Here is a 12,930-nt window from a genome sequence, read left to right as displayed (position 1 = left end):
TATATTAGGATTAGTTCTTGAAGGCACTAGCAACATTTGGTGTTTTAAGGTGTATATCAGTTAATGTTGAATGATATTTTGATTTTATTATATTCATAATAGAAAGCATTTGTTCACAAACACATGTTGATACAAACTTACAACAATATCAGACAGCAAAATTGTGTAAATTTGGAAAATTGCTTGTTCGTATAAATTTCTAAAATTCAATATAATTTGGATCACTTGCAGTTGAAATAAGTTCCTTATATTTGCTTTTCAGTGTAGTATGCTGCTCTAGGTCAATAATTTGGATTTCAGTTGGGTTACAATTAACATCTTGCAGAGAAATTTAATTATTATACTTATTTCAATGTGTTTATGTGTGTATCTATTGATGGAGTTGATACAGATGTATTATTATTTTTTCAAATCCTTTAATTCAATAAGTATTTGCTTACCACTGTTAAAATTCTGTGCTACATAGTGTGTCACAGGTTGACCATCCCTAATTTATGGCATGATGGATAACATAACAGCAGTCCAAAGGTTCAACATTAAATTCCAGGTAAAGGATGTTTTCTAAGGATAATTCACCAAAGTCTTTAAGTGGATAAAAATTTATCCTCAATTAGAAATTTTAGAATTTTGCAGTCTCTTCTGGATCCTCTTTAGATGGTGTACATTTAAGGTTTTCTTTTTTCTTTCTCTTCCTTTTTTTTTTTCGGGGGGGGGGGAGGGGGTGCTTTTGCAGAATAATAAATACCATAAAGGTATAGTTTATTTTAAGATACTGATTGATCAAAGAAACTGTTAAAATGTTATAATCAATTACATATGAGCTAAAGAGTCTACTGCCGATAATTACCAGAAAAAATTAGTAATATATCTCAAATAATTTTCAATCTTAACTTACGTAATTCCATCATGATGTTGCACAACTCCAAGAGCTTTATCTAGGATATAAAACTCATTATTAAATAAGAAAATTTAAATAAGATTTCAATTCACACTGATTTTACTTAAATAAACAGATGCTATTTACTTACGAAGTGTCATAATATCAGCATTCTCCACATCTGCTAAAGTTACCAGTTGTTTGCACATCTGAAACAGAGGGAAAGAAATCGGTTGTATAATAAGATTTTCGTTGATCAAATATTATGCACTATAAAAGATAAATGAACAAATTACATAAATAGAGCCAATTATACCATGGATTTCCAGTCTTTTGTGAATTAACAATTAATTTAATTGAAGTACCTGACATTCTATGTGACAATATTTAGGATTTCAAATTATTATTAATATTATTATATTCAAATTCGTTTATTAATGTGAAGTCTATGTTTGGTATGTCACTTCTCTATTAAAAATGGCCAATATAAAACTGATAAAAAACCAATATCCCATCACATGACTTTTACTGAAAAATGAAATTTTAGAACTGAGATTTACTGTCCACTTTATTAATTTTGACATTCCTTATCAGTAAAGATCCTTGTTAATAAATACTGAATGCAGCAAGCAGAACTCCCTTCCACTCACTTTAAGATTAAGCAGAAATAGTACATGTTAAGATCAAGCATAAAGAAACTAAACTAAAATTATAATTCTAAACTAAAACTATTGACATGAGTTTGATTTAAACTATTTTCCTTTGCACGATCTTCACAAAAATTCTACAACTAATTTTTTTTGCATAACTTATCAATTTTGTCACTGTTAAAATATAGGTTTATAAACAATGGAATCAATAAATAATAACACTTTTTCTCATTATAAAAGACAATTCATTTTTTTAAGTGCAGAAAGCAAATTTAAAGATCAAATGGACAAACCTTTCTTTTTCAACATACAGAGAAACTTATAAATGCATATGTTTGTACCCCTGGATAGATCAGTACAGAAAATGTTAAAATGCTGCTATAATTTATCCAACCTATATTTTGCTGACAGCACAAAACCACTTGAAATTCTGCAGTGCAGAAGATGCATAATACTTTTGGGAAATAAATTTGGCTGAATGTGAAAAGATAAGCAATAATTTAACTGCTGTGAATACTTTCTTCAGAATATGTGTTCAAGATCAAGCATTTAGTGTTCACCACAGCAAAATTCTGCATAACATTTGTGTAGCAATGGCTCCAACAGTCCCTGTGCATGATTGTGAACATAAACAAGAGAAACTGATGATGGGTTCACTGACTGTCAAATAAATAAAGAACTGAAGAGATTTTGGTAAACTGATAGCTTGGGTGTTGAATCTCAGTTGGAACATAATCTATTGAATTACTCTGATGTTATGAAACAATTTGAAACAGAAATAAAATTTAGTGATAAAAGCTATGAAGCTAGATTATCATTTAATGGGAACCAAAATTAGCTATGAATCTGAGAAAATAGCGAATGAATTCAAAGGAGCTTTTGAATATCTGGCATGATACATGATAATCATTCAATTTCTAAGAAATTTATACTACTACTTAAGGTCTTGGGTATTGTTTGGAACACCAAAACAGATGAATTTAGTTTTGACATTTCTTTTATTTTGCCATTGTTAGAGGATAGACAGAACATAAAAAGAAACACTTTGAAATTAGCATGTAAAATTTATGAAGCTATGGAATTAATTACACCAATTGTAATTACACTGGAGATTCTATTTCAAGAATAATGGGAGAGAGGTGTAGGATGGTATGAAGAGCTAAGTGAGGATTTGAAAGTTAAATGGGAGAATTCGTGTAAGAACATTCCTAAATTCGAAACTTTTGCAATAACTAGATATTATTTCAAAACAGATCTCACTAAATTCCAATTACACATTTTTGCCGATGCTAGTGAATTAGCATATGGAGCTGTCACATATTTCACTACAGAATTTTATTATTGATTGTCCAAAGTTTATATATGCAAAATAATATTTATAATTTAATAATAATCATAAGATATCAGTTGATGTAAATAATAGTACATCTGATGTACCTACCTACATAAACAATATTTTTAAGGAATATTAAAAGAATTAATTAATAATTTAATTTCATATTAATTAAAAATTTGCATTTACTAGTCTTACCATAAATATCAAAGAAAAATTAGTTACACACAAACATAGCCTCCAGAATGGGATGAATTTTTTAGATGAAGTATATGGTTTTCCCTGATATTCCATTTTAATTTCTCTGCCCAAATGAAATGATTTCCCTGACCAAACTTAATGAATTAGTTATCAATACTTTTGTTACTTATCACAAAAATACAATGAAATAATTAAGAACATTATGAAATTTTAATTCATCTACTCATTAATATGACACAAATATATATATACTAGCTGTACCCGCCCGGCGTTGCCCGTGCATTTAGAAAATGCAGATAAGTGAATAGCGCAGGAATAGTAGTGTAGGACATGTAGACTGTCTCTCTCTCTTCCCCCCCCCCACACACACAACATTCCCCGTCGATAAAAAGGAACAATATATCCTAACCATGAGCCATCTGTTAAAAAATTAGTTTAAATGAGAACAGACCTCATATTAGCACATGCTAGGAAACCGTAGTCATGTGGTTATAATCATTGGTCTGAAGTATAAAGAAAAGTAAACATAAAAAATTCAAAATCAAAGATAGGAAAGAGTTGAAAGGGAAAGATAGAGAGTACAGTACAGAAAAAATAAAAAGTAACGAAAACATGGATGAAATAAAACATCCTGCTTACAGGAAATTTGGAGTTAAGAACCAATTAAATTTTTAATTTAAGTGTAAGTTAAATTTAGATGACAATGAATTAGAAGAGGAGAGTGTTTGTGTATGTTTGTGGAGCTCGAGCTGTGGTCGCAAGGGCCCCTGACCGATTAATGTCTGTTGGTACGGCAGCACCATTCGGATTATTGCTCATGCTCTCAAGAGAGCACTAAACAATAACATCACTATTTAAAGCATGATAGTCAGAGTTAGTTTGGGAGAGTGGAGAGTGGCAATAATTTTTCGTTAGATTGTCCTTTTCGTTAGAGAGCCTCGGGATAAACTATATTTAATGTTCTTCCATTCGGAGCTAAGATATGTAGATTATCGGCATTACCAACTCTTGAACAACCCACGTACAGTTGACCATGGGAGAAACACGGCTTACGGAGGTCGAGCCCTACAACTTTGAGAGATTGTCCTTGTGCCTTATTAATGCTCATCGCGAAACTCAAACGAACAGGGAATTGTAGACGCTTAAACTGAAACTGGAGATCGGAAGGGATTATAGGAATTCTTGAAATAAACACATCTTCGCCTGCAGCATGTCCGGTCATGATGGTGGCTTCTATAATATTTGGCATCAGTTTCTTGATAGAAAGTCTTGTTCCATTGCAAAGTGCAGGCGGATCCAGATTCCTGAGGAGAATTATCGGTGCTCCAACCTTCAAGTCCAATATGTGGGAGGGTACTCCAGGTGGCTCTAATTTGTTGAGAAACTCTGTCGTATAGTTGACAGCCTCGTCAATATTGCATGTCGTGTCTATAGATTTGTAAATATGAAGAGTTCCGGGTAAAGTTCTGTAAAAGTTCCTTGTTGATAACACTGACGGCTTCGTTTGTTGGGGCAAGAATTGCTCTTTCGCACAGCCATGCGTGATCAGTGAAGTGGTGAATCACATTCGGAAACACAGCCTCTTTCAGTTCTTCTTCAGTAGTCACAATCCTTCCAATGCCTTGCATCGCTACATATCCATCTTCATTTTCTGAAGTAAGGGCTCCATTTCCTAGTTTCAGTAGATTATCTGCAAACTGCTGGGCAGAGGGATCACCGTTGAGATGAACTCGCATGTTAGTCGATAATCCAAGTGTTTGAATGCCATTCCAGATGTAAGAAGATTTTATGCAGGCCTGCATTTCATCTGCCCTCGTTCCACGCGGAATAACTGGTAGCGTCTGTCGAAAATCGCCTGCCAAAACCATTACGACGCCTCCCATTCTGTCATTGTTCCGTCTGAGGTCTTTCATGGTGACATCTAATGCTTCGAATGCGGCTTTGTGGGACATGGTACACTCGTCCCAAACGATGAGCTTGCAATCCTGTAGAACCTTTGCCTTTCCTGAATTCCTTGGGATGTTACACGTTGGAGTCTCTGTGCTTGTCAGATTTAAGGGTAACTTGAACGCCGAGTGAGCAGTCCTACCACCTGTCAAGAGTGTAGCAGCAATGCCGGATGAAGCGACAGCCAGGGCAATCTCATTTCTGTGCCGCACCTTTGCCAAAATAAGGTTGATAAGAAACGTCTTCCCGGTTCCGCCTGGAGCATCCAAAAAGAATATACCCCTTTGCCTATCAAAAACTGCTCTAGTAATCTTGTCAAAGGCTTCTTTTTGATCTTGGACCAATTTAGGCTCATTCTCCTGTATATAAGCTGCGAGCACATCCATGTTATAACTTCGTTCTCTAATTACTTCACTGGAAATGGCAGAATCGCTGTTTCTGTTAGGTTGGGGAAGTCCAAAGCTTTTCAGGTTCAATCCTCCTAGAGATATTATCTTGTTCTCAATGTAGATTAGGGCTCTGTTAAAGATGTCGTCATTGTAGTCCAGGTCCATATTCTGCTGCTGGATCCTTGCTTGATGCAGTATGTCTTCAGACAGGTTCTCCCTGTGGTTCATCCATAACTGTTCAGGGCCCGACATGGAGCACGTTTGAAGCATTACAGCAAACAGATTACGCATCATCTTGGGTGATCGAGATGCAGCTGCTTCTTCTAACGCCGTGTTCCAGTGTTCGTCATTCTCCAGAAGTCCTTGAAGTTGGCAGGCCTCTTTGAAAGTGTTGCAGACTCTTCCTTGAACGGTTCTCAAATCCGTGAATGATGTTGGGCCTCTAACTTCATGTAGTAATAGGCGAAGGTGGAAGCATTCGGAGTTGTTGGGATGGACGGTGTAGACACGGCCAAGAGCATCAGTAGACCGGATTCCTGTTTCTTCTGGAACAATTTGTCCTTGTTTACGGCGGTTCCAACTCTTGTTCCTGCTGTTCCATGTGTAGTACTTTGGAATTTGGTTGTAAAGTAAATTGCGAGCAAAGTTATCTTGGGTGCACAGCTTGAAGAAAGATGTGAGCGTTGTTTCCTGGGGTGCCTGGACCCATTCAGCAGCATTTTCTTCAGTGAAGTACACTCTCTGGCCATTTTCAAGGTGGACGCTTAGATGAACGACTGTGGGATGACGTTCGTGGATTGGAAAGTTGAGTATTCTCCACACTGCTTCATTGCTGCTAATGTATCTTCCCATCTCATATTGATGAATTTCATTCAGTTCATTGGCTCCACTGGTAACATCAAATACAGCCATGTCGGATCCTTTATTGACATACTTGCATACATACTTTATGGACTTGACAGAATTGCAGTACTCAACGTTGATATGTGCGTTAAAAATTTTGGATAGTAGTGGACAGTAAGGAACAATCCAGGCATTGTCCACCGAAACTTCTGATCCTCGTAGATTGATGCTTGCTGTAAAACCTCCATCTGCAGGGCTTCTACGACGATACAGTGGATATCCGTCTTGTCCCGTCTGCGTCTCTTTCAAGAACTGGCGAGGGTATCGCTCTCTTGTCGATTTTTATTTTCCAAACATTTCTTTTTTCGAGGTGGCTGCGGCATATTTCTTCTAAAATCTGAAAAGCAAAAGTTAAGCAACCAACAGAAGAATGATTACAAAAACTGAAGAAAACGCTACAATAAAGAAATCAATTGTTATAATCGAACGTTATTTGAAAATAAATAATAGCAACACGATCAGTGAGTCAAAAAACCACGATAGTATTAATTAAGAAACAAAAAGTTTAAAAAAAAAAAGAAATTAATGTGTCATGAAAACAGCAAACTAAAGCTACAAAAAAGAAATGAATTGTAATTAATCGATTTAATGTATCGTCAAAACAGCAAACTAACGCTAGAATAAAGAAATCAATTGTTACAATCGAACGTTATTTGAAAACAAATAATAATATCAGTGAGTCAAAAAAACCGTGATTAATTAATTATAAATAATTTTTTTAAAATTTTTCTAATTCAAAAATCGAAAATCGGGCTTCGAGGTCTGGTGGCCAGCCCCTTTGTGCTTCCGTATAAAAAATTCCAGGTCCCTGCGTGCCATAGATTTGGCTGGAGAGCTCGGTCAGACAGACAGACTTACACTTGCTTTTATTATTATAGATATATATTATGGAAATATATATGGAAATTTCATTGAAATATATATATATATAAACTTAAAACAAATCAAGTTAATTTTTGGCCTTTACTATGTTTTTTTTTTTTTTTTTTTTTTTTTGTATATATGCATATAGTATATGAAATACTATACCCTTAAACTATTAGGAAATATAAACCTAAATCATTCAGAAATTAAGATAATTAAAAAAGAAATAAGAGATACCAAATTAATGGGGAAAAAATTTCATTTTGTGAAAGAAACAGAAGAACAATACATCATTCAGAATAAATATTGTTGCATTCTACAGGTTCATGGATTTGGAATGATTGATGACAACACTTGATGAAGAACCAAAATACAATTTACTTGTCAATATTACAAAGGACAGTTCCACGACGTGTTACGAAAACCTACAACAAACATGCTGAAACAATCAGCAACGCAGGCTATCAGGCTATGACGGTGAAGACAGCTTTAGGGCACTTATGTACAGCTCTTGAATCGATCGCTCTCAAGCTAATCTCTGAAATCAAGACAATACTACTGAAGTCAACATACTCTAGATACTCTCCACATACAGGCAAATTATATATACCTTTTGATCTGCCTTGAGAACATTCTTGGGAAAACTGGTAAGAATTTATTCTAGAATGTTCTCGCTCCGTCTATGACATATCACCTATTTTGTCACCAAATGGACGATTTTGCGCCAAATTTCGCAACCCTGCCACTTTCTGGAAACCCTAACTCCCTTTGCAAGGAACCAATTTTACCACAGCTGCCCATTTCGTAACGATATTACTCTTTTGGTGTTTCAAAATAAAACTGAAAAATTATACTATATTAAAAAAATGCTTAGTTAATACAGTTACATATTATAATGTGTAATTACATGGTGCAGTTATTTATAAATTGCATTATTCATTTTAAAAAAGGCAATTACATTTTTAAAGAGAGGGGTGACAGAACAATTATATATATTTTTTAAAAATAAACTGGAACTCGATATTAATTGGAGAGAATAATGGGTTGGTAAAATAGTTTCAGCTATAAACTAATAATATCTTTGGTGTGGTGGTGTATTTAATTATGGCAAAGCACACTAGGGCTATCTGTCTAAAGGGAGGGATGCCTTCGTGGAGGACATTCTAAGGGAAACTGGCTCGTATACACGTTACACATGGGGAAAACCACGAAAACACCCATGCAGCCAGCCCGTTCGCGGGATTCGAACCTCGGACCGAACTACCAGTGTTCAGCGACTTTACCGCTCGGCTGCTGGTGGGTCTAATAATATCGTTGGACCAGTACAAAAAATGGCATGTGGAGGATTCTCTATAACCATGCACTATATGGAAAATATTGGAAATATGGTGAAACTGATATTGTGAGAATCATAACGGCATCTCATATCAGATGGCTGGGCCATGTGTTTAGATATGATGATGCATTTTCAACCAAAAAGATAACCTTTTCAAGAACTGAGGGAGTAAGACGAAAAGGAAGACCACCCACTAGGATGGATAGATGATGTCAAGCAAGATTTAAGGTTAATTGGAGTTAACCGATGGAATTGCGCCGAATGGGGTCAGGTGGAGGAAACTTAGAGAGACAGCCTTGGTAACAGGCTGTGGAACTTATAAAGAAGATAAACTAATAATACTTACTAAGTAAAGTAGCTCGTGTAAAAAAAAAAAAAAAAAAAAAAAAAAGAAAAAAAGAAAAAAAAAAAAAAAAAAAAGATTATAACAATATGTAATTTACTTTCTTTTTAAGTCAAGCAATTTTTGTCTTTATGTTATTACATAAAACCTAAAAATTTCTCCCTCCTTCTTTTCTGACTTTTGGGAAGGAGTTCTAGATTTTTCCTGACCTTTTAAAGAAAACTTTACATTTTCACCAGATTCCTAAAAATTTTTAGGTGAATGCGAACCTTAGAAACACATTCTAAAAAATAATTTCACCAACATAAATTAAACAATAAAAATTAAGAAACAATTCAGAAATTAAACAATGAAAATTAAGAAGAGAAATTAAATATTGTTGAAAATATTTCACATCATTTTTATTTTAATTTTAATTGCATTACTGTGATACAAACCTGCAGAAAGGCATTATACTTGCGAATCTGGAATTTGAGAGCAGGACGGCTAGTAAAATATCCAGTCCAATATTCATGTTGCTTTGATGCATATGGGAAGAAATTAGCTTTCTGAACAGGCCATGTCATATTTGATTCATAAAGACTAAATAAATAACAAGTTGGAGTGGAATAAAAAACATTCACTTTCATACCCACAGCTTGCTGAAATTATAATGAAAACCTGTCATCAGATTTTATTTGAAAACAATGTTTTGTAGTAAAAACATTAAGCACTGGCTAAATATTTACAAACATTATGTTATAAATGTTTACAGAAAATTTCACATGAATTGTAAGCAGAAAACGTTCAGATCCTTTCCATTACAGGACAACACATGCCAGAGAAAAATATGTGTTCCAATATTGCTTATTGGCCACTAAAAAATAAAATGCAAGTTCTTACCTAGTATAACAGTGTTCTCATATTCAAAATAAATATTATGAATAAAAAGTGTATTATTATTATTTTTTTAAAACTGAAATAACTAAATTAAGAGATATACAGAGCATCTAAAGAGTAAGAGAAAAAGCAAAAGTTCAATTATTTGAAAAGTGTAAATTGTAATGTGATGCAGTTTTCAAAGAAATACATGGGATTTGAAAGACATGGGATATTTTTAATACTAAAAAATTTTATTGCAAGCATAGTTACATTTTCACTTGAAATCAGAGATGCACAGTAGTCAGCCAACAGTACTTTTCTTTTTTAAAAAAGTTATTGACCATCACGTTCCAGAAATTACAACTCAGCCATTTCTGATGCTATGCAAAGTGTCCTAGTTTTAGCAATACCTCAGTCACCAGTAGTACTACAGAAGTGCTGACCTAACGTCTACCTGTATCTGTAAAGCTATGTATAACCCTGATTCATATGAATAAAACCCACCACACTAAATGCTTGTAATCTTAGCTGTATTGCAAACTGTGTTCCGCCATTCTGATGCAACTGAAACATGACCTATCCAAGAAAAATATAACTATTATGCTGAAAAAATCTTTAATTATTAAAGCAATCCCATCTCTTTCTGTGATTTCTGTGAAGACTGCACTGTGCTTATACTTTTCAAATTACAGGATTTTGTTTTTAAAATTTTTTTTGTCACTTTTGAATCACTTGATATATCTTACTCTTAAAAAAAATTTACTGCAGTAGAAATCAGTTGCTAATAAAAGTATGTTTTTGCATTGATAGTATCAAGTTGGCATCTTTTTTTTAAAAAAAAAATCTGTTTAGTGCATGTTGTCTTATAACAGAAAAGATAAACGTTTTTGCTTGTAGACTAAAATTTTATATGAAATAATACTTAATTATACACAAATTACAACGAATAACTTAAAATAAAGTCAACAGCATAGTATTGGAGAGCTCAGCCAATATCATACAGAAGAGAGATAATAGAAAACTGCAATCTGAAATAACAAGTATTCGTAAAAAATATTATTTTTACATTTTTTTAGCATAAAGTATAATTCTATTTATTATTCAATGATTGCAAAAGAACATTTAAAATTTATAATTGTTTAAGCAGAAACATACATACCAGTGAATTTACATAATTCATTAGATAATCTAAATTTCTAAACCATTTTCCAGCATCTCTGAAGTGAAAGTCCATACCCATAGTCATGACGATATTATTAGTTGCATAATATTTAGCCTAGAAATATTCATATTTATCAACAGATTGAAAAAAGATCTAAAGTGAAATAAATATTGCATCAAATCCCATTATACTGCATTTATATTAAAAAATGTTCAGTATCAAGAGTAAACATGATTGGCTTATTAATCATGTATTTTCATCCTGAATTATTAAATTTATGGGGTTAATTTGTTATAGTAAAGGACAAGATGTTACTTATAAAGTTTCAAGTTATAAACTATAAAAATATAACTATTCAAAGTTTATTAAAAGAAGAGCAGCAATCACTGACTTTGTTTTAATACTCTCCTGTTTTTCTCATTAAACTTTAGTACTTTAGTACCATATCTGCATACTTTAGTACTTTAGCATACTTTAGTACCATATCTGCCCATTTTTACAAACTCTTCGTTATTTTAATGAAAACTGTTATAATTTTACAATCTTATGCATAAAATTAATGTTTTCACAAATTTTGCAATTTTTTGTAAAAGTGTCAAAAATTGTTACTATCTTTTAATTTGTTGCTATATCTGTATTCATTTGAGTTACCATCTCAACTCATCCACTCTATTATATCAAAGAAAAGTTCTTTCATTTTTGGACTGCCCATCAGCATTCAAGTGCTAAAACCACTGAATACCAGTACTTCAACTCAGGTTTAAATATTGACCAACAAGTGGGCTGCATGGGAATTTTTGTGGAATTTGCAAAACATGAATATGAGTCAATTTCCCTAAAATCCTTCATGAAGGCTGTAGCATCTTTAAGTTTATTGATGCAGGAGGCTTAAAAAATTTTTAGTGCTCTCATAGAGACCCAAACTCAGGTTGTCCTGATTATGCATTGGACATGCTTCAATTACACTATGAAGGCATATGCAAAAGAGGGAGAAAATACATTATATACTTCCTTTTTATACATGCAACCAGAGATGAAGGCAAGGGCCTAATCACAAAATCTTGGGAGTGGCAAATTATTGTCCACCAACTTTTAATTCAGGTACCACTTGTAGAGTCATCAGGTTATACACTGTTAGAAAACTGAAGAAATTCACAATGCCCTCACTGGAGTTTGAACTCTAGACCTTCCAATTATGTGACAGATGTGCTTCCGTTTAAGCACATGGAAAGGACAGATAAAATTCTTTATGAGGCATCTCTCTTTTCAATCAAACTGCTCTTGAATGGTTTGCCGTAATCTAAATAATCTAATATAATTTAGAACATGAATTCTTCTGTTGTGCGACACTAAGTATGGTGATTTTAGCATAAGTTAATCCAAAAATTTTGATCTAGAATTCTGTGAATTTCTTGATGATTTTTTTAACAAATATAATAACACTGTTATGATAGCTTTTAAATAACAATATTTTAATAAAAGATAATACATTAAAATTCTACTTTTTAATAAAAAAAAGTAACATTACTTTTATTTCCCCTCTGCCACCTTTTAAAATGTCACTTTATAACTTTTGACTATTTTGCTTATGAAATTTAAACAACATAATAAATCTTTAAAGAACAGTCTTTAGGAAAATGAAAGGGTATTGCAAAAGTTTTAAAATAACTTTCAGTATCTAATTTTGCATGTTCCATGATAAGGATTTTTCCTTGTGTAATAGTTTAAAAATACTCAGATATGAACTAGTTTTCTCTGTGAAATTCACTTTATGCTTTTTACTAAATTTTTATTGAAAATCATCTGAATTTTATTCTTATGAAGTTAGTAGGTGTACTTTTAAACAGTTAAAACTTAGCCCACATTGAACTTCAGAAATTAAATAACATCTTGCAAATGAACAGTAAAATTTTCAAATAAAATTTAACTGTTCTGATTATTTGATGTGGTGTGTGGTGTGGTGTATTTAATTATGGCAAAGCACACTAGGGCTATCTGCCTAAGGAGAGGGATGCCTTCGTGGAGGACTTTCTAAGGGAAACTGGCTCGGAACTGGAAACCACG

The 12,930-nt window shown here is 33.2% G+C and overlaps 1 protein-coding gene across 4 annotated transcripts in view; it reads right to left on the bottom strand.

The window, feature by feature from the left end:
• Positions 1-12,930, bottom strand: part of LOC118203292 (lysosomal alpha-mannosidase-like) — a 261,846-nt gene that overhangs the window by 80,029 nt on the left and 168,887 nt on the right. For all 4 annotated transcript variants that reach the window (XM_085825125.1, XM_085825130.1, XM_085825133.1 and 1 more), the window contains 4 exons: positions 10,864-10,980; positions 9,281-9,484; positions 1,029-1,086; positions 896-935 (listed from right to left, as the gene is read on the bottom strand). In XM_085825125.1, the coding sequence (XP_085681251.1) occupies positions 896-935; positions 1,029-1,086; positions 9,281-9,484; positions 10,864-10,980 (419 nt within the window). The remainder of the gene's footprint in view (positions 1-895; positions 936-1,028; positions 1,087-9,280; positions 9,485-10,863; positions 10,981-12,930) is intronic.

This window comes from Stegodyphus dumicola, chromosome 1 (assembly GCF_044657685.1).
Source record: "Stegodyphus dumicola isolate Sdum_Otavi_A_Nest chromosome 1, ASM4465768v1".
NCBI lineage: Eukaryota > Metazoa > Arthropoda > Arachnida > Araneae > Eresidae > Stegodyphus > Stegodyphus dumicola.
Note: the sequence above shows the minus strand (reverse complement) of the source record. Positions and strands in the feature narration are given on the sequence as shown.